The following is a 23,543-nucleotide window of genomic DNA, read 5'->3' as shown; positions in this document are numbered from 1 at the left end:
TGAAAATTTGGGGGAAGATGCACTCTAAGGGTATGATTTTCATCGAATTTTGCTGCACTGTAAGGGTGCAATTTTAAAAGCCAATTTTCGGCCCGCACATACCGTCAGTCCGCAAAGCCAGTGCCCCCCCCCCGGGGTAAGAGGTCATCTTCGTTTTCCTGTCTATGTTCTCTTGGCGATTAAAGAATTTTCTTGTGTTGATCTCTACTGTTTTGTTGTTGTTAGACATCTATAACATCCTTAGTAATTCATGTTATTGTTCAGATGTTATATCCAATATCCTGTGTTATACCTTTTTGTTTTTGTCAAGGAATCTTCTATTGAATCAAGAGGCCTTTGATGGGATGTGTAGTGTAAGCAAGTTTTGATACTACGTGCCATTACATTTCATTATGTAATAGCATTCATCATAAACAAGGGTACAGATACATATGTTTTTAGAGAATGAACATTTTTTTGATCTCGTCGTCGCTATATTGTCTTATTAGAGAGACTGTTATGGGAAACATTGTTGTAGCTATTAGAAATTGATAGAGTATGACATATATTGGAAGTAATCGATGTACAATATTTTTTGTAAGAACCAGTAAACTTTTGTTGAGATTCGGTTGTTCTTATTTTTTCAGCACTTTAAGCCTCATATTATTCTTATTCTATTCTTAATTTCAAGGTGATTTTCAATTTTTTTTAGCTTTTATTTCTATTTTGACAGTTAAGAAGGCCACCAAGCAGTTTTTGTGATGGCGTAATTGGCGTTTTTCAAATTCGCGATTTCGTGATTGAAGATTTTAAAGTGCGTGATTGCGTGATCGACGTGATCGTGATAGAAAGGAAATTTAACTCGTAATAACGTGATTTGGAAATTTTTTGCGTGATTGCGTGATTTGAAAGCTGACTGGGGGCCTCGTTAAGCCCTTGATTTTGCTAAAGATCCAGCTATTCCAGGCTGAGGATTGTTCTTTTTTTAGCATTTGGCCTCATTGTTCTTATAAAAGAAAAAGGATGTGTTGATGTAGTTGGCTGAATAAGCAATACAGCAAACCATCCAGGCTAGACACCTTCTATGGTTGATTAAAGAGTATCCAGTGACTCTCTATTCAATTTTAAGAAAAAAATCTGCAAATAGTTTCTCTATAGTTTTTCATATTCAGACTTTCTTGGTTTTGATGGATTGAGTAATTCATATGGTGGAGAATGATTCATTTATTTACTGAATTATCGAATTGCATTGATTAAAAGGGAAAATTGTCAGCAAACTATTTTCAAATCCATAAATGAATGTTGTCGAAAGTCGCCTTTAGTTTGGCTATCAAATGGTTCTTATATTCAATCTTGTAGTCATTGGTCATTTTATTTTGATTGTGTGAATTCCAGAATATTTTACCAATATTTGATGATAGAATGTACTTGTAGAGATAGAGAAAGACACCCTTTCCCTTGCTCTGCAGTTAAGCACTTAATCGATTATGATGTAATGTGAAGTCATTAAACAGGCTGAAAGAAAGTCGTTCTTCCATGCTAATTAATCAATGCAAAGTTAAATGCTAATTAAATGAAGTAAGAGTGTTAATGAAAGTATCATCAGCTGGGGGAAAGAAGAAAACTTTGTTGAATACTCTGGCTAGTACATTGTGTTGTTCAAGCTTCTGACTTGGAAGACCAATCGGAAAATGGGCAAGTTTAGCAGCCCATAAAGTTTAGAAATGATTTATGTGTACTAGTTGGCTAGTTGTGAAACGAAAAGAGTTGCTAAAATTAGTAATATAAGGAGCACTTTTTTACCCTTCTTTAGCGTTTAGGGCTACCAATAGGGTACCAATTTTCTAAAAAATCTTATCAAAGGTGGACACAGTTTGATCCAGGGCATATAAAGATTAGTATAGCGAAAACATAAGTATTAAAAGGTTTTCGAAAAGACGATGTCGGTTTTCTCTTCTTACTCATCTCTGTTTAAAGTAGCGTCACTGTAATACCTTCCCTCTTGAGACCATTGACGTAAGAAAATTCAAGTAGGGTGCCAATCCATAAGTCACTTTGTTTTTGTTAGGATGATGCGATGACCAGAGGATCGACCAGGATTTGAAAAGTCAATCAAAACAGATTATTAGTATGTGTATATACGATTGCTACTTGTGGCAAACTTGATAATGATCTGAAATTTGATGTCTCCTTTATTCATTTTATTTTATAGTACGTTTTCTCCGTTTTATCTGGCACCCAGATGGTGAAATTTTCATCCGACACGCTAAAGTTCTGAAGGGTCGGGAAAATTTTCAACATCTGGAAGGTTTACATTACGGAATTTTGCGAGACCGCGTCAAGAATTTTGCAGCGGCAGGTCTGGTAACCCAGCCCTCGTTTTTTTCGGGGATTGGCGGGTCCAACCTAAATACTTATAGGTTTATGCACTAGGGCTGTTGAACCCGACTGGGGGTGCGGCACATCAAAGGCCAACTATCATTCTTCTCCGATGGGAAATTGGCCCGCTCCTTTAGAGCTTTAGCGTGGGCAGCCGCCAATCCACCATCGGAATATATCAGATAACTTGCGGCTACGCTCAGTCGGGTCCAACAGTCCTTGCCCGTAAAGCTAGAAATATTTCGGTTGGACCCGTCAATTAAATCCCAACCTTCAATCCCCGAAAACGAGGGCTGGGTTACCAGACCTCTACCCTTGCGAGCCAGGGCCGATAAACGATTCTGCGACTTAAAGAGGCCAGTACCGTATAATCCCCCCGTATAATCCCCCCCCCCCCCCGCGTCGCGTCAACGCGTCTATTAGAATCTATAGGCCATTTCACAGTCGCAAAGCGTAATGGGTAATCAGGACCACTGCGCGCTAATAACGACTTACTATTGGTCCAAAGTTTTGAAAAAAATTGAAGATTTTTGCGTCTAGCCAACGGGAAGCCGTAATGGAGGCGCAATCAGTCCTGATTACCCATGATCCATTTCGACCGTGAAATGGCCTATTAGAATCATCATTCCCTTTAGAGCACATGCGTGGAATGCGTGGAGCACGAAGAGCTGCTTGGAGGTTAGTTTGGGCCGAGTCGTTGGATGGTGCCGGTTCGCCGTCATCTGCAATACTAAAATTTTCTTTTGTCTAGCTACTACGTCACAACTTGTCTCGTTGTCTCGGCCGTCTCGAGTATGAAAGTGAACTCTGTGCATACGAGGGAAATAAATCAAAACATGAAAGTCCGCAAAAAGAAATGAGCAGCTTTCAAAATATTGAAACGAAAAGCACTTGTCAAACTCTCAACAGCTTTATTCATTGTTCTGGAAAAATGTGTGATTTCAAGCTAAGCTGATTCATGTTTCTGTCTTTTCAGATGAGAAGTAAGTATCACTGGTCTGGAAAAAAGATTTTTAGAATATCTTTGATTTTTTTTCTGACAAATGGGCTATAATATTTTCACCAAAATGTCTTTACAAGAGTAAAGAGTAATTTCTGAACTTTTAATGTCAATGCTCAACCAACAATTCAAATCCTTATTGCTTTTTATGATATTTTAATAATTATAAACTGATTTTGGTTAGATTACAACTGACAATTTGTCTTTTCTCCGATGTTTTAAGCATTCTTTTGCTGGAGGTTTTTTTAGTTTTGATTATTTTCAGGTGGCTGACCCAATCCACGTGATGTGCTTTGTTGACTGTAAAATTGATGGGCTAAAACTAATGTCATCTTTTTATCTAGACATCGAGCACTTCATCCCAACACCCTCCTAGACTTTCTTTACACCTACATAGACAGGGAAGATTTTATTTTTCCATCCGTTATAATATTCCATCGGATCAAAATCTAGATTATTTTAGAAATAAAACCCTAATACTCGAGCTAATACTATATGGAATGTAATGCGGGTATATTTGAAGCATTATCGCTTGCTACTTCTGGAGAAAAGTTAGCATGCCCAATGGGCCATCCCAAAATTTGTCTGTAACAGGGGGCGGACGACACATGATTTCTGAGGGCAAAAGTTTTCACCAAAATGTATGAATTTTCAAGGTAATTGGGACATTCCAGAAAAAAAAACATTACCCCCTAATGGATGACATCAATTTTTGAAATAAATTTTTGCACGGAATTCCAGGCAAACTTAAAGAGAAAGTATCGGAATTCCATGAATTTTACTTAATTTTGCATTAAAGTATTGGAATTCCATGATTTTTTTAGGTTACAGTAACGGAATTCCACGGTTTTGATAGGTATTTTGTAAATTTGTTACGGAAATTCTGGACTTTCTTGAAAGCAATTTGCTATGGAAATTAATTAAAAAAGGCAAAAAAGAGTGGAATTTTGATGCAGTTTGACAATCAAACTAATTTAGCAGGATTAAGGAAAGATGGTATTTTTGATTTTTTAGGGAGAATAATATATGATAATGATGAACAAAAAATCTAAAAAAGTAAAGAAGACAAAGGATTGTTCCACAACATCTAAATCACCTACAGACTCACCTTCAAATTCAAGTTTTGCCCCTTTTACAACTATTCGCAAAAGCTTTAAACGATTGAAAAGAAAGAAAGAACAGCATCAAAGGGTTCTTTCGGCTGATTCAGTGTTTGAACATAATGATGGAGTTGAAGACAACATTTCAAAAACTGCTATTGCAAATAAACCCAAGGGAAGCAACCAGGACAGCAACCAAAATATATTGAAACGTATTGCTTCAGGGAAACGCTTTCGTATAAAAAACAATCACAATTCAAGAAATGTTTCAAGTACAACAGATATTCATAAATTTGATGTAGTAGAATGGTCATCATGTGAATCCCTGAATGAAAATTTTGAAAAAAGGATGAGAAAACATAATTCTTTGAGACGTTCTAAAGCTTCTCTGTTGATGCCATCTTCAGGAAAACAAGGGAAAATAAGTCCTCCTTCTACAAAAATTACACGTTATAGCAGTCTCAACAATATTCTTGACAGTAAAACTAAACCTGAAGTAAAATGGAACTCTAACCAAAATGTTTCTTCAGCTGACAAAGAAAACTGTGGTATTATTAGACTTTCACCCCCAAAGGACGAAATTAACGGAGAGAAACGTAAAAGACCAAGACAAAAAGCAAACAGTGCATCACTGCCTAATATTTGTGAAGAAAAGCTGAAGCCAATTTCAATAGAAATTGAGATTGAGACAGATGATGTAGACACTTCTAAAAATAAGGATAAAATTTTGAGGGCTTGGTTGTCCAGCTCAGACATAAAATCAGAAAAAATTGATGTATTGCTTGGTATGAATAGAAAACGCTGTTCCCTTATAGTTCTGGATGATTCAGAAGAAAAGAAAAAAATCTTTGGTTCAACTCCATTTTTGGATAGACCACCAATTCCTTCTGATCCTAAGCCAACTTTACGCCGTGATCAAGTTCTCAGGAGATGTGTTTCAACAGAGGGATTAAGTCCTAAAAAACGAAGATCAGAAATGGAGGGGTACCAAAGGAGAACTCACAAAAGGGCTTTATCAGATTGTCATTTCATTGCACAGATGCCAGCAGAAATGAAAACGTCAGCCATCGAAATTAAAAACACTTCAGATAAGGATCTTAACAATGGTGCTTCTTCAATTGATAAGGAACAGGAAGAGGAAGTAAAAGACTGTTTGAGTCCTCCAGCTACACCTACAGCTAAATCGTTATTATCTTCAGCCTCAGCTATCAACTTCACAGAGGAGAAGAATTTCAAGACGTGTGATATTTTCTCAAGTATTCAAAATATACCATCGTTTTTCAATCAGAATGAAGAAATTTGGATGAAGACAATTTCTGACGTAAGTTTATTTTCTTTAATTTGGTAAAATTGTTTACTTTTTGTTTGGGTATCTGGGTTTGATTGGGGGATTGTAGATTTAATTTTGAAAGGCTTTCCTTATTACTTGATATTAGTATTCACACGTAGGTTTCAAAAATATTGGCATAGAGATATTCTTTTACTGAACACTTGAACCCGATCTCTTATTACTCATTCTTGCATTCTAAACAGTTTCTGAAAAAGTGTTGTTTTCTCAAAGATTTTTATAGCCCTCAGTATTTGAAGCCAACGCACTATGTTTTGTAAACTACCTATTTTTTCTTTCTATTTCATTTAATAATACCATAAAAATCGATGGTAATCAGCTTTGACCTTAACAACGGAAACGACTCTTTTTATTTGTGCTAATCATGTTTATAAATGACCTTTGATACCAAAAGTACGTCTGTGTTTAAGGCTAGTCAAAAGAATAGAGAGAGGGTAAACTTTTGAAACTCATTCTTAATAATGCTTTTCTGTGTTTGTTTATAAATGATGTTAGTCTTTTTCCCACTGATACTGCTGATTTTGAGACAATACAAAGTCGTTCTGAAAAACCTATTAAGGGGTGTTTTAAAACATGTTGTGCTGTAGTGTAAATAAAAGCTTGTGCAAGGTCAGCTCTTTTCCATCAACGAGTGTCTCCTTATCTTGATACCTTTCGAGAGCTTGAGGGAACCCTCAAATATTTCATGCTTATCAAATAATTTGTTTGTCCTTCAATTTGATGTTTATCTTCCATTACCCTATTGACTTTTTTCATGAAAGTTTATCTTTGTTTTATTTTTTCTCTTTTTTAAAATTAAATCAGTGTGGGAAATTTGTCAGAAACCTCAAGTATGCTTTTACAAAAAATTATCTTTCTGTCTTATTTTTCTAAGCAGGGCTCTTAAAGATTTTTATTCAAAACAATAAAGAACACTTTCTAGACCAGATTTTAAAGGAACTAAGAAAAGAACATATTATCTAAGATGAGCTCTAAAGTAGTGATATAAGTAGTGAAAAATGTTACTGCTAGCTGCTAAATAAATTCCTTTAGAAATTGATTGATACTGCTTTTCTTATTATCCTGGCATATTTGATAAGAACCTTTGTCTTTTGAGCCCTATTCTTTGAGCCGATGATTAAAGCGAACCTGTAAAAACTATCTGCTCTTTTTGTACGGTACGAAAAGAAAGTTTTGTTTTAAAAAGCTGTTATATCAACAAAATTTTATAACTGTTTTTAAATAACACATAGAAACTGCACCTTTTACAGTCATGTTTTCCCGAACAGGAAAAGAAAAAATAGAGACCCCTATCTCGTGGAAAAATAACATGCAGTAATCAAATAATTTGTATCAGAAATATTACAGTTTCCCTTATTATTTCCTTCAGATCATTTTTTTTCGAATTCGGTGAATCAGGCTTTGATGATAATTGCCTTGTGAATAGATCAAAGAAGTCCTATAGAATTGATGATGTAATATATTTCATAGCTCGTCAAGAGTAAGGCACTCCCTTTGACATGTTATTAATTTGTCAGGAATGTATACAATATATTTCTTTTGTCCGTGATGAAAACATCAAATTTTAAACTGCATACAAAAATTGCATAGCTAACGATTTTATGTGTTGCTAACCAGGTTAATAAAAACGAGCTCTAGTGATTTACCATTTGTTTGGGCTTTTACAAAAAAATACAAATGCTAGTCAAATTCAGCAACTTTGCATTGTTGAATTGTGGAATGAAAATTTCGAAAGGCTATTATGTACGGATAATTGGTCCTGAGACCTTTTAGTACAGATTCCCAAACTGATATACTTTCGGTTATGCCAAATATATTGTTACTGATTGAATGTTCTTTCGAACGTTCAAATTGTTTAAAGGGAAAATACTCAAGGGTATGAAATTATTCTTAATTTTTAATCAATATTGAAGAGACTATAATGAACATATAAAGAACTTGAATCCTAAAAAAGAGCATGATTAAGTTGGATCAATGTTACTTAGGTAATCGAAAATAAATATTATGCTAAATATAGTTCAAACAAAGGTTTGCCAAAGAAGTTATCCTTTTGATTTTTTTTGTCTGGGAAACCTGACTGTTTTTATAGCAACCGCACTAAATGTTTCTAACCACTAATTAATGACCACTATTAGACAGATTTAAGATTTATCAGGAAGCGATATGGTAATTTTCTCCTTGTTTTTTTAATGGCTTAATGTCTTTACCATACGAACATGACGTTTTCTTTCCTTTTTTTTCGAAACAATTGCAATAATTCTTAATACCATTTTGATTAATCTCGATCTTATAAAAGCTCAGACACTTTAATGCCGATTTTTCTGCTTTTTTACTTTCTCAATATCTTGAATTACTTCTATTTCCATTGCTTTAGAGTTAATCTTTGATTTGAGAGGTTAACGACCTAACAAGACACCTCCTAATCGTTTTCTCATAAGTCATAACCTGATTTTCCCAAAAAGAATAAGGTTTGAGCTCTATAATATATTTGCTATTATTTTCTCTCTTTACATGGCAAATTTTAACGAAGATGGGATCTCTGAAAGACTAAAAACTTTAAACGTCTCGTGCACGTGAAAGATTCCCATCCAAAAAGTGAAAAAATTGGACCTTCTATACACGTTTTTTTTATAACAACAAAGTATATAAGAACATAAGGCTTCGATGGCCAAAATATTAAGAACAAGTTAAGAACATTTTAAGGCTTTACAGACTCTTTAAAAACAAAAACTACTCACAAAATGGTGAAAATAAGAACATGTTAGAACATTTAGGCTTAAAACTCGAAAAGTTGAGAACATCTGAAGCCTTGAAAAATTTTGTAAAATTTTGAAAAATTTCTTTTGTATAGTTTTTGACCACTATCCACGTTATTCTAATGTCCTGCAAGGAAATTGACAAAAAACGTGACTCATTTGTTTACCGTGTCAAAGAGTTTCAGTAATCGATACTATTTTCTTCAAACATTTATTTTTGATCACTTTTAACACCAATGATCTCAGATTTTCAAGCTTCCTCAAATTTTGCAACGACAAAACGCCCATCATGAATATCGTGTGACTTTGAGTCATCATGTATTAACTGAGTTTCTTATTACTTTTTATGATGGGTTTGCTGCTAAAATCTTTCTTTTTCGCCTTATTCATTAGGTCTCTATTTGTTAAGTCTTTTTAAGAGGTGGATGTCCTCATACTTCCCGTTTAAATCGATTGAGAAAGATGGTTGACGTAGCAGGAAAAACTGAGGCCTAAGTTTTAACGACTGATGATTTGTTTGGTCATCTGTACGACCATTTGTAGAGAATTCAAAAGATACTATGATATAATTTTTCTTTTTTTCATGTAAACCCTGTAAATTTCTGCTGAAATGACATTTTTATAGCATTCATTCTCTTAACACTTAATCCGTAATTTCCTTCTTATCATTTTGCAAGTACTTATGTATAATATCTGTAAGATAAGTCAATTATTCGATATTACTTTAAAAAGAAACGTTATCAATGAATCATGGCTATGACATAATGCACTTGTGATGAGGTGCACAGTATTCAGGCACTGAGTGCTGTCTCGACACAGTAGGGAGGGGTTAACTTTCTTCCCGTCGCCTTCTCACTACGGGTGGCTAATATTAGTCATGTGACCCCTGACCAGGAGTTTGAAGCACCCTTTCTTTTGCTTTTGACTTTACTCTTGTCATCCAATTAGTATTCTGTTCTTGTTTTTCTTTTGTCTATCTTGTTCATGATGCAAACATTAAGTAGACCTAACGAGATATGCTTCCGCCGAAATTACACCCCTGCCTCGCGTTCATACCTTGAGCTCAAATACTCGAAACCATCTAAACTCATAACAATGGATGAAAAAAAGGGCAATCAAAGCCATTCAAGCTTAAAATTAGTTTAATACTTTTTCCACTTTGTCCCCATCAGAACTAATACTACACGCTTTTTCTTTTATAAGAATATACTTTATAAGAATATTTATGATAAAAATATCCGAAAAATTAACAATATGCTATATTGAATAAGAATACCAACCTAAGAATGTCAATGTTAGAGCAATTTACCTGTAAACTAAGAATTATTCCCAAGCAATGCTAAAATGTTTCCCAAAAATGCCAAATTTTAGCTTGAGGTTTGTATTGCATGCTAGATTTAGGCTGGGTTCGGATTCTGGCCTAAGAATACCGTAAGAATATTCCCCATAAGTTAAGAATATTCATGATGAAATGGAAAAACACTATTCTTATAAAAACCGTGTATTGTAAGTCCTGAATAGCCGTGTAGATTTTAGGTTGTTTTCCTTTAACCCCCCTCAGAATTTATATTTTTCCTCTGACTAGCTTTTTCTATATCAATTGCATTGAGTTAGATAATCCTTATCTTATCAATCACCTATATTATATCATGGTGCTAATGATAGTTATGGCGTGCCTCAAATGAAAGCACGTTTCACTTTGACTCTGCTTTATATAACGTTTGTGATCATTGCAAGTATTTTCATAGCAAGTATTTCCATAGTATCGATTACAAGAAAAATCGCTAAAATAGATAGCTAAAAAGCAACTACCTTTGGGAAACTTCCCTACAGTAATAAACTTTGGGCTTATGTAGCTTGAAGGCTGCGATTTATTCGTAGAACTCAAATATGAAGAAAAAATCAAATAATACTAACTCTATAATGAAACTTTTGTTTTCGATGAGAAATTTCAGAAGTTAATTCGGTTAAAGCGAACCGCTAATCACTGCGCCGCATCAAATCAAACGAGAGAAAAAATTAATGACTTTTGTACCCTTTAATTGCATCTAGGAAAACAATGCCTTAACACGAAATCATCTACTTAATTTTTTTTTATCTACCCTCTTCGATCAATTGTTTAGTATCTCTTAATTCTTCCAATTCTATTTTAGTAATGCCACCCTTATTAATTGTGTAACCTCTTTTAAATACTTTGACGTCAATTTTCAATTTATGGCATCATCCTATCACTTTTTCTTCCTTTTTTTCTTTTTATAGCAATTACCATTAGCTATTGCAGAAGCTTTGTGGGACCACACTGGATTGAATGAAGATGATTTGGCATTCAGTTCAGGAGATGTTATTTCGGTCTTGTACATGGAAGATGAGGCCAGTTGGTGGTGGGGTGTACGTAAAGATGGCAAAGAAGGATGGTTCCCAGCCTCCTATGTCCGCGTAAGTGACCATTTAATTATTAGTTTACTTGTTTGTTTTACCCTCGATCTGTAAATTCATGCTGACGAGTATGGTTATTTGTAAGATCAGGAACAGATTTTTCGATATCCATCCATTTCAGGATCGATGATGGTGATGTCAACTTTTTGATTTGCCAAGTTGGTATGATGCATAAGCATTTTGAGCAACAACCTCAGAAGAGGAGAAAAACCAGTATAATTCAAGTCTTCAAACCAACCAAAAAACTTTTCATGCATAAAAACAGACATTAATGTGTTGAATTTAAGGAATGCTTGAAGCAGGAAATTCCCTGGCAATTACTTTTAGTTCATTGTGGAATTAAATTTGAAACATGGGGTAAATCCTGTCTTTCCTTCTGGAGAGCTATGTGTGATTGACAGTTAACCTTTGATGGTCTATCGCCTAATCTAGTATTTCTTGTGTGTCAAGAATTTCCTGCCTAATTAACCAGAGCTGCCGAGTTATATGAAACATTTTCCAGCTTTCGAATGGCTATTGGAGTCTGAGCACATTGTGTATATTTGAGTATTCAGATTTATGGTGTTGACTTTGAATTCTGTTTTGTTTTTGTTTATGGTATAATGAAATACATTGTATCTGCGTCAAGATATCATCCGAGGTGTTTTGTAGGAGGAAAAATAGTTGTTGACATATTTGTCTATAAATAGAAGATCATGGCACCATATCATGTTTTCTTAAAAGCTTTTTTTGCGGTGGTCCCTCTCACCTTTTATCTACCTTGCGTTCAAAATCACTGTAATGCTTTTCTTATCTTAATTGTCATTTATGAAATTCGCAAATCGATATCCCTCAAAGCAAATCTAGACAACTAGCTTTAAAACCTACTATAGAGCTTTTCTGAAAAATAACGAATTGTTAAGGAACTGTTCTGGCTGAGAATAAGAAAACAAGTTAAGGAACAGTAAAGAAATAAAATTTTGAACTTGCATACATTTACATAAATCTGAACAAAAGTATGATAAATCCAAATTTAACAGCTAAGTAAATAAGGAAGTCTATAAAGAACTTTGAGTCTGAAATTTTTTTGAAAAACAAGGAGCTCCAGGCTTGAAGCCATTCATTAAAAGTTGATGATTCACATCACTAGATAAAGTTGAGATGAGAAAGGATGGAGCATGGATGTACAACGGAGGTGCGGAGCTGTGTTTTTTTAAGTGAAAAGTCTGGATGCTTTGAAAATCATTTGTGTGCGATGAGCAGATCAATCTCGAGCTTGTTCTTTTCATTTTTCCTACAACAATATTGCAAGTTTCTGTTCGAGAGCTTTATACAGTGCAGTATGCTCTGAAGTCTCTTACATTATTTTCAAGTAGCGAAAATCTTGCGAAAAAGAAAATCGTTGTTGCGGTTGAAGTACTGCTTATTTATAGGCCCTCGGGAAACTTGTAAAACGTTATGTTTACATTCATCGGTAGGTACGAAAAACGGATATTTATTTAAAAGGCGTCCATGTGATATACTCTTCTTTTTTGATGGATGGTCTCGTATTTGTTAAAAGTATGACAAAAATACTCAAATATCCCCTTATTATTGCATCATCAAATTTCAAAATGGACAGCGCGCTTGTTGAGGTCAAATTTCAAACATCTCAGCTCAACTTGGTTTGATCATGTGAATATCTATTTTAGCCTATCCAGGCTATTCCTTTTCTTAAAGTTTTGAATGTATAGCAGCTTCTAAATATAACTGAAATTTCAAGCTAGATATAAAGCCTAGACACCGCCCTTCTTTCTAGGGTGATTTCCATGTATCTAAATCATGTGGAAATGATCAACCGTCAAAACACGCCCTCTCATTTAGAAAAAAGAATATTAGAAAATATATGTACAATGATAACTACTAAAATTTCCAAAAATTGGTGCTTTTTTAACAGCAGCAACGTTTGTGCGTACTATCAACAAGGCTGACTCCGATCCCCGGGGGGGGCAGCTGGGCAAAATGACCGACGGGTATGTGCGGGCCCTAAGGGTACCTTTTCCAAGATGTTTAAAATGCACTGTAAGGGTCGGAAAAACTAGAGATGCACTGTAAGGGTAGAAATTTCAGAAAATTCTTGAAAAATCTAGATATTTTGACCAAAAATGCTAGAATTTTGACCATTTTTTGCACGAAAGGGATCGAAAATTTGGGGGAAAATGCACTCTAAGGGTATGATTTTCACTGATTTTTGCTGCACTGTAAGGGTGCAATTTTAAAAGCCAATTTTTGGCCCGCACATACCGTCAGTCCGCAAACCCAGTGCCCCCCCCGGGCTCCGATCTTATCTTGAGAATTTTTAGAAACTTATCTTTCACCTCCACCACGCCACGCCCACTTTGGGCTTTTTTAAACTCTACTTAATTAAAGGAATCTAGTATTTCATCCGATACTACATTAATCTTTAGTTTTAGTCTAACAGGAAGAAGGTTTTGCTTTTAAGCTCTCGCAGAGGAAAAGCATGCAAAAACGCGTGCATCGCGTGGTCAGTAGAAAGAAAATTTATTGAAAACACATGTAGTACATACGGAATAGATTAGAATTTCACTTTACAGTGTCAAAAAGAAACATGTAAAATCAGTAGGGAGTCGGATTAACTTTGCAAATACTTTCGGCAAATAAAATAACACTTTGTGATGATGGGCTTGAAAAAAAAAGATGGTCCAATTTCATTTGTTGGCTTACTTATGGTTTGATCATGCGATCATTTTTGGTGATTTGCGTGTCTATTTATTCTTGGGACAGTTTGATGACCCCTTTTAAAAGGGATAATTTCTACTTTGTAATCTTGAAGTTAGTATAGTCTCTATAATTCGAACCTCTCTAAGTCGAAAGATTTCTTCTTTCCCTGTTGCCGTTTCAGCTCATAAGACTACTGTAGCTGTTTTTTTATAATAAATAGTCAGTACATTAACACCAATGTTAACACGCCACAGTTTGCTGGCGTTTCTCTCTTCTTTTTAAATCACCCTTTCTTCTCACAGTGAGCCATCAACAAAATTTGATTCTTCCGACGACCGTCAAAATTTCTGCTTCCGATCTCAACATAAATGGTTACATTTTTTTGTGTGTTGAGCTTTTCTCTTTTTTCTACATCATCTTGTACTGTTGAAAAAAACTAAATTCGATCGATGAGTAGTGAGAGCCTTTTTATGCGTGAGTATTTAGCTGGTAACTTGTAATAATTGAATTGAATTAAAATTAAAATCAGTTTCTTTCAAAGTGAAAGGGTACAACATCTTTGCCACGTTACTTCAATTTTTAAACCCCTTTACCGTTGCAATATATTTTCAGATGAATGGATTAAATGTACAATTTTCCATCATGGTAAATATATCTGAAGTAAATTTGTTTTTTCAATATGACTGAGTATTGTTTTTTACTTTATTACCCAAAAAAGAAAAAAAATCGACACGAAAAATATTTGATTGGTAATTTTGCTATATGAATGCTTTTGTACGGATAAGAGATTGGAAAAAGGACTTGATTGGTATACAAACAATGGGCGTATTGGAACGAAAAACCAACTCTCTTACTGACGTAAGTTCTATGTTTGGTGATGTCATAAAAAATAGATTGGGCTCTAATTACTTCAATCATCAATCTAGCAGGTGTTTCCACCAATATTTATTTCCATTGTTCGTTTCTATCATTTCAATCATCAACTCAATCAGACGCTTTCTTCTAAACTACAATATAGAAAGATGGCGTTTATGAGGATACTGAAATGTCGACTTTGATTTTTACCAAGAAAGTTGGTTTTAACAGTTTTCAAGGGATATGCTTTCTTGTTATTGGCGGATTTCTTGTGTCACCCAAGCACAGTGATTGAACCATCTATAACCTGATATGATATCTGACATTTGTTACTGTCAGCACATTTCTGCTTCTTTATCTATGAAACGCACATTGTCATTAATGTGTGTATCTAGCTAAGAAACTTTTAAGTGAGGTGGGTTCACATGCGACAATATAGTTGAGAGTTAGTACCTATGCCTTTTTCTTAACTATATTTATTTACTAAATCGTTTCCTTGGCAGGTACGAGCTTTTTTTAATCCAATTATGTTTTATTTGACCGATAACATTTGTTGAGCTACTAACTTCGGTTACTTTGCTTTATTTCACTGTTGTTCTTATTTTTTTTGCAAGTAGGCTACACTCCGCACTTTTTTTATAAGAACCAGTTTAGGCTGAGACTCGACTGTTCTCATTTGTCGGTCATTTCTAAAATATGAGTGTGGTTTTTTTAATTTGTTTTAAGGATTAGTAGAGCACAGTTGAGCAACGTGTTCTTATAAAGCTAGTTTCTAGTTTAAATGTCGTAAATTTTCACATTGTATCTCCATTAGTTTATTGCTAATTAAGTTAAGATCATAAATTTCCATATAGCATCAATAAATGATCTGTCATTTGTAATATATTGATTATATTGTTTGTTTGCTCGTTTCTTCGTCGTATCATTATCCTAATAGGATTTGCGAGAATCCCTTTGTTGACATATTTACATATCAACATTGAAGATGAAATTAGAACCCACTTGTTGACTTTTTGAGCATGACTGGTGCCAAAGATTTCTTGTCTCATTCTGTCTCATTCTGTAACTAAAATTATTTTTTGGAAGTTTCAAAGGAAATTATGGCTTGTTGAGCAGGAAAGCTGGAATCGAGAAAACCGTTCTTATTTTATTAAAGTGCTTTTTCCGATCTTAATTTCCTTTCTGTTTTAAAATTATATTTTTCACAAAATAATGTCTTGCAAAATAAAATGCTCAATGCTATCACTGTAGGTAACTAGTTGAATGTTTCTATAATTGGTAATTAATTAACAAAGTATGTTTGGCCTGCCCTACTAATTGGTGATAAACGTCTTATGCATCAAAAGGGAACCAAATTCTCATCTTTTGAATCTCCTTTGAAAAAAATTGATCGATATTGTGCATTCTTGTTGTTTTTGGGTGTATCAGTGAAAAGGTGATTTCAATTTTAGATTTTTTGGGTGATGACAATTTATGGTTTTGAAACTGGACAGGTACTGTGTGTTTCTTTTGTTTCTTCGTGTTTCCTGAGTGAAGTGAATGAAATCTTCACTCAATTAATTTGAAGTCTTTCATTAATAACATCACTCATTTGAAGATTTTAAGCATGTTAGACTCTAGCTTGTAGCATTTTGTATAGATGAATTGTTTCCACGTTTGGATTGCATTCGGAATGTGAGAGTGAATAAATCCAACCTAACAAAAAGAGGGAAGTGATGGTCTTTCAAGAATGAGATGCTTTAAAAGCCGGAAGACGTTCCCAAATAAAGCTTTACCCTCAAAAAGGTTGTTTTTAGAAAAGCTATTTTTAGTTGTGTTGTGATAAAAATCAATTCTTATTTTTGTGTAGGATCACCAGAACCATTATTCGTAATTATTTATGTTTTTTCCATCAAAATATTATGTTAAGTTTTCCTTGGTAACCTCCATACCATTAGGCTTTCATAAGCATCGAGTAATAGTTCTATCTTTGTATATCGTGCTTGTGAAATCCTAACAAGTAGGGGAGGGGGGTATTTGACAGTTACATTTTTTCAATATGGGGATTTTATTTTAAACAGTTCTAAAACGAGTCTTCAAATGAAGTTCATTGCAGCAAAATGTATACCTTGTTAAGTACTTCGTCGCATCAATATTCTTATAACTCACAGTAGATAACCCAGCAGTATTGGTTATTTGTTTATTATCTATCTTTACTTTATAAATACCAAATCGATGCCATTTCTTTCCTGTTTGGTTGTACGTCAATAGGTCACGATTTAATACATGCTGTGATGTTTTATTTATTTGTTTTTATGATTTCAATTAACATCATTAGCAATTAAAACATGCCATATACTTTATGTTTGATGCATTATGTATACTAGTTTTACAGGTTTGTTCTTTCATTATAATCCAATGTTATGATAAACTTTATTTTATGCATGGGTTGCCTTTTTCAAACGTTAACTAATTTTATGTTTTTTTATGGGATCTTATGTTCGTTTCATTTTGCAAGGAAATTGTGTCCGGCTATCTTATGATGCGATTTGTAAGTTTTTTGTACATCTCTAATAATTTTTTTTACATGTCACATTTGAGCTATGATTAGCAATTTTCAATTGACAGCCGTCTTAGACTTCTAGATAAGGAGTTCTTTTCGATTTTTTTCGTGGTTATTGATTGTGTATTGTCTGTATCCACTTGTCATCAATGATGTCATTGTGTTTGGTCGACCTTGTCTACCCTTAAGGGAACTTATTTTGGCGGGAACTAATTTTGGCGGATTTGGCGAATTTAGACGAAATTTGCCAAAAATAGTTCCCGCCAAAATTAAATATTTTGCTCACTCGCCAAAATAAGTTCCCGCCAAAATTAAATTTCTTGTTTCCTTGCCTAAATAACCCCTGAAATTCATCAAAATTGCTCAAAATAAGGCAAAATAGAACAAATTTACGCTGTCATTCGCCAAAACTAGTACCCGCCAAAATTAAAAATTTCGTTGACTCGCCAAAATTAGTTCCCGCCAAAATAAGTTCCCTTAAGGTAGTAGATCGAGGTGGCAAATCTAATAGCTCGGTTGTTGAACTGAAAGACCTTTTGTTCTTTCTACTATTCTTCAAGAAAAAGATATCTGCCTTGTAGTGTCTTTTTTATCTAGCCCGATATAACTGTTATTACTGTATTGTGACAAAGTCACTCTGATTTTTCGTTTGAAATGCAAAGTTGACCTACCATACGTTTACACCACAACAGGAATTTCTTGGCATTCTTGATAAAGACATATTAATTGGTTCTGAATGTTCATCCAATTATTTTTTTAGACATGCTCTTGACTTCTCAAGTCGCCTTTCCATAATCAACGGAGTCTTTTTGCGCTATTTAAGTATTTCATAATGATGTTACCTTGCTGGTTCTGATTGGGATGTTGAAAAAATACAAGATGAATGTCACAAGCTATCATCCACTGAGGGTCTATTGAGTTATATAATGTTGATGTAACTTTTGATGTCATTTTTGTATCCCTTCTATATATCTTTCGATCCCTATAAAACTGATAATATAATGAATGTGAGAGAATCTAGAACAGAAAAAGTAAAATGTGGCTTTTCAAAGTGGTTAGCTATCTTTCAATTTTGTTTTTTCAATGCTGCAATTGAGAAATGAATCTTTAACTGTCCCAACACCATTGGCTGATTTTGCTGCTGTTTAGTGCTTGAAATTTTAACATGTTCTTTAGTTTTAAAACAAAGAAGAAAAGTTATTGGTTACTCAAATTATCTTATTTTGGGTTGTTATTGAGGCGAATATTTCAAAAGCGAGTAAGTTGAAGCGACCATCTTTATTGTCAAGCCAAGTACTCGTTTTTTCCGTAACATCGGTGACCAAAAACTCATAGCAAATAGTTCTTCTTAGCTTCTTACTAAATTTTTCCATCAAAAGAAAGGCAGGTTTGTAGGCCAGGTTTCAAGCAGCTTAAATTTTTCTCTCTTGCAAAGGCCATATTTCTAAGCGCTTGGAGGGGCTGATTTGTCAAAACAAGGCCTTCTTTTCATCGAAATCACTTAATCTTGACAATAAATCCTTCAAAATCTCAGGCTACTGATGTCATTAAGTCCCGAAAGAACTGAAAGAAAACATGGTTTTATTCTTTTTCAAAAAAAAAGAGAAGGTGTTGCGAAATCACTTGGTGATATTTTTCATCCAAATTTGAAACATTTCCGTTGTTGGTGGGCAGAGGACGTTTTATGAGAAAACTTTTTGAACTGTTGAAGTTGACTTGGTTATAACCCGAGTGACGTTTCTATCTCATTCATCTGTGTTATTGTAGGAGAAAGTAGTTGGTTGTTGTTTTACATATTCTGAAAATCTTTCTTCTTTGATATGGTTTGTTGGGATGGTGAAATGTTGCATGTGATTGAGGTACTACAGTTGAAGTCTTCTATTCGAGCCGTTTTCCTTTTAGAAACAGAGAAAGGGATTTTATCTCAACCGTCTTTCCAAGTAAATGCTTGACTATCATTATTTCGTTGTGTCATTCAGTATTTTGATTTGGTAGGAAAAGTGTCAAACACGTATAACTAATTGTCATGTACCATTTGAAATGCCATAGATGAAAGTGTATAATTTTAGCATTGACGTGTTTTTTACTTAATGGGAAACAATTTTTGAAACTCCATCCATCGGCAATACTATCTCCTTTTATAGAATGTTTTAATTTTCAAGCTTAACAGAATTTCCCATGCGTCTACGAAGGATATCAGTTTTTACGTCACAGCACTTTGATGGAAATTGTTTATAAAGATGCGTATTTTATCCTTTCTCATTTCCAGTTGAGAGTTGTCCAGGAAATTGATGATGAACTTACTGAACAAGTACAAAAAGAAGAAAGTAACACAGATACAAACGAGAAGTCATCGAGTCAACACACACCAACACGAAGTCGAAGTACCCGGGGCAATACTTTCTTAACAGCCATGGGTTTACAAACTAGATCATCGTCACTGACTCAACACCATCACAAAAACATGGAACATCTGATGGCAGTCAGAGCGAAATGTGTTGAAGAGCTGGTCAATACAGAGAAAGATTATGTACAAATGCTACGCAATATCATAGAGGTACGTTTTGTAAATGACTTCTAGTTACCTAAAATTCAGACACTTGCTAATAATGTGGCTATGGCTATATATTAAAGTTATCTAATTTGCACGATTGAGTACATCTGACATCTCTATATCAATCGCTCTTTTTTACATTGCAGGGATATTTAGAGAAAGTGCGTCAAGAGAAGAGCCTTTTCACTGCAGCTGATGCAGAGACCATCTTCGGCAACATCGAAGAACTTTATCACTTCCATAAAGAATTCTTGAAAGAACTTCAACAAGCCATCAAATTCGATCGAATGGAGGAATCCATTGTCGGGCATCTTTTCATAAAACACGTAAGTTGACTTTTGATTAATTAGTTCGTCCTCTCAATCTACTGAGCTCTGAACTGGGTGTATTTCAATTTCTTTCAACTTTAATGGTAAGCAGGGTGTCACTTTTTCATTTTTTTGACGAAGTGGTACATTAAGGAAAACTCTAATCCACCCGTGACCCCGTTATTATTTCTGGTGCTTGAGTTTAGTAGTCAAGTTCTGCTCCGTCAATCTTTTGACTACGAATTTGTTATGGGAGATTCTTGTGAGAAACATTATATAACAAGGAGACCTCCAAAACATATGTCCTTGGATTATAGCTTCTCAATTTCACAGATTATAAGTTTTCGCACGACTTTAGATAGAACTGACCCAGTGATGTGACTTTTATTTATTGTTTTGGTTATAGAAAAACAGATTCGAGATCTACTCAAAATACTGCAACAATCAGCCTCGTTCCAGTGCTAGAATCTCACGGTTGATCAAAGAAAAGAAATACGAATTATTTTTCGAAGTAAGTAATAGACCCTCTAGGTGTTATTATCGGATTCTGTTTAAATATTTGGGGAATTTCTTGAATCTCAAACATTTAGAAACCCGTCAATCTCAACTAATGTCCCTGAGGCGCCATAGGATTGATGAAGATTTGATAGGATCACTTCATTGAGACTCCTTTCTTGTTTTTTCTGCGGATTTATAAGATTTAAAACCTTCGATTCTCATGTGCTCGAGTTATGTGCCTTAGGCAGATTCATCCATTAAAGAATTTATACCGCTATTTTCTTGTTAATCGACCATTTAGCGGTGGAATTCTGATCGAAAAAAAAATCTGACAAAACTCTTCACAAATATGGTTGATAAGATGATCGATAGATGGTCACATTTTTCTCACTGTTCGACAAATTCTTTTTCATAATCCAAATATAAGACCGTTGACTTAAAATTCTTTTTTACCTTGCAACTATTTTAAGAAGATTTATCTTTTTAAAGCTACTTTTAAAACCTGCGAAATTTTTATTCAGGTCAAACAGCATTTTTGATATTGTTTCATCTGCAGTAGAGGATTTACACTTGGGTGTTTATGAGAAATTCGTGATCGACGCATACGATTAAAAGTTTTTTTCATTCGTTTTCGAGGCCTCTAACTGCTTATTTCCCGGATATTTTCTATTATTTCGAACCGTTTTAACACCTAACGGTCCCGGATGACGAATGCTCCCGTTTGAAAAAACTCGAACGTCCTCATTTAAACCACTTATAAAGGTGTCTCAAAGTACCACAAAACTTCCTTTAATGATGAAATAGCGCGTCATATTTATAAATACTTTTTATTTCTTTTCTTTTTATAGACGTGCCGTTTACGTCAAAACATGATACGGCTTTCGTTGGACGGATTTCTTCTTTCACCCGTCCAAAGAATTTGTAAATATCCACTACAATTAAAAGTAAGTATCAGGATGCTTTGTCTATCTATATATTTCGTACTAAAAGGTCCTGGGAGCCATTATCCGTACATTATTACAAAACAATTGATGTAAGGTATTCGCTTACGCTACTCAGGTCATTTGTAGAGATTGTTGTCTCTAAATCCTTGTTTACCTTTTACCAATTTTACCCATGATTCATAGCGGTCTAAAAAGATAGAGTTTTGAATATTAGAAGGTTGGTTGCTGACGAATATTTTGTAAAAGGAAACTGTACCTGTATGCTGGATATCATTTTATTTACTTATTCCTTTTCCAGGAATTATTGAAACATACACATTCTGAACACGAAGATTATAATACGCTCAACGAAGCGAAAACATGCATGCAAAACGTTGCTGCTGTCATAAACGAGCGAAAAAGACGCTTAGAAAATGTAAATAAACTTGCACGGTGGCAATTGACTGTCTCTAATTGGAAAGATGAAGACGTGGTGATGAAAAGTAGTGATTTATTGTTTAAAGGACCTTTACTGAAGATTAATAACGGTCGAGAATGCGAACGTTTTGTGTATTTATTTGACCATCAGTTGTTATATTTCGTCAAAGAGGAAAACAGACGACAGCCATTATGTTACCGAGGACGCGTTGACTTGGATACGGCGATAATAGAGAACTTGGGAGATAACCATGTTTTTATACGAGGTGATACTGTGTCAAATGTGTGGCGGATATGGAACACGAGTAAAACGAAATGGTGTTATTTCCGCGCGGACACAGCGGAGAAGAAAGAGAATTGGTTGAAAGCGCTTGAAAACGAAAGAGAACATGTTAAAGAAGAACAAAAGCAAGGTACCTATCAAGTACCATTTTTAAATTTTTTAAATACCTTAATGCTTAATGTTCTTGTCATTTGAAAGACTACACCTAATTTCATAGGGGGTAGTCTCAAGCCAGCCCCTCATTTTCCCCTGTATATAATTCATAAGTGCAGTCAAGGCGACCATCGAGCACTTCGTATATTTTGATCATTTTAAGTAGAGCATGATTTGGAATACTCATTATTTATATTCTCATTTCCCGTTCAGGTTTTACAGTACTACCAGAAGTTCGAAGTGCGGCCATGGAAAGCGCTTACACAAAACATATAGCAGGTAAGATTCCCTTTTTAATGGATCAAGGCATCATCAACTTTATAAAGGTCATATCTGAATGTGGATTCTCTTATTGAGGGCGTAAGGGTAAATCGTTCAAATAATCTCGCACCCTTTTTAAATTAAATAAATCAGAACATGAAAATTCAATTTATCTTTCCTCCATTTTTCAGGTGTGAAACGTGGTCGGATGAGACGTAAATCCATTTGTACAAATCATCCGGAGCTGGAAACAACGTACGCTTCCGGACCGTTAGCTGGCCCCATTAACCGGACTTTTTCTTCGACTCTCGCTACATCCTCCTCCTCATCATCCACGAGGTCTTCCAATAACTCAAAATCATCCCTTTCAACGTCACCTTCAAGTCCAACGAACAATAATAATAACAATAATATGACGTCATCGTACTCAATACAAAGCGAAGACGGGCCAACCGTTCGGAAAAGGGTCCATAAACCGAAACGTAAAAACTCTTTTCGATGGTCATTAAATAGTACTATATTTGAAAAATACTTTTGATTTTTTCGTATACCTTTTCTTCATCTTTTATATGAAAATGACCTCTCTCGTGACCTTTTGTCTCATTTTTCTTTGAAGTCGTTTTTATGTATTCAATTTCATTTGTTTCGTTTTTTGTCATTTTTTGATAACAATTTTTTTGCGAATATTTTCTTTTTACACCTTCGTCACTTTTGTCTGCATCCACCTACATATAACTGGGAAGATATTCTCGAATATTTTACAAGGGACCGAGTTCAAACTTAGGTTTAGTTTTTACTCACGATTATCAAACTTTGAGGTTTCTTTGAACTTAAAATATATTTCTTACACTCTTTTTTATGATTATTTTATAGTTTCCATGTTTTCTGTCCAATTTTTATGTGACCAATTTTGTATAAAATTTTACCTAAATTTAATGATTGCCCCTGTTTATACTATTTTATGCCAAACTGAATATAGAGATAAATTTATTTTTTATATGAATAAAAGACAGAAATTCTTTAGTATAAA

The 23,543-nt window shown here is 34.4% G+C and overlaps 1 protein-coding gene across 1 annotated transcript; it reads left to right on the top strand.

Annotated features, from left to right (window-relative positions):
- The first annotated feature begins 4,348 nt into the window (after window positions 1–4,348).
- Window positions 4,349–23,540, top strand: LOC136801280 (rhoGEF domain-containing protein gxcJ-like). Its single transcript, XM_067057911.1, has 9 exons — window positions 4,349–5,779; window positions 10,822–10,998; window positions 19,365–19,652; window positions 19,796–19,975; window positions 20,364–20,468; window positions 21,304–21,399; window positions 21,698–22,229; window positions 22,466–22,531; window positions 22,705–23,540. Exons 1-9 carry the CDS (start codon window positions 4,385–4,387, stop codon window positions 23,049–23,051), a joined length of 3,186 nt encoding a protein of 1,061 aa, XP_066914012.1. The 5' UTR covers window positions 4,349–4,384; the 3' UTR covers window positions 23,052–23,540.
- Window positions 23,541–23,543: the final 3 nt, after the last annotated feature.

Source organism: Clytia hemisphaerica, unplaced genomic scaffold, assembly GCF_902728285.1.
Source record: "Clytia hemisphaerica strain Z4C2 unplaced genomic scaffold, Clytia hemisphaerica genome assembly, whole genome shotgun sequence".
NCBI lineage: Eukaryota > Metazoa > Cnidaria > Hydrozoa > Leptothecata > Clytiidae > Clytia > Clytia hemisphaerica.
Note: the sequence above shows the minus strand (reverse complement) of the source record. Positions and strands in the feature narration are given on the sequence as shown.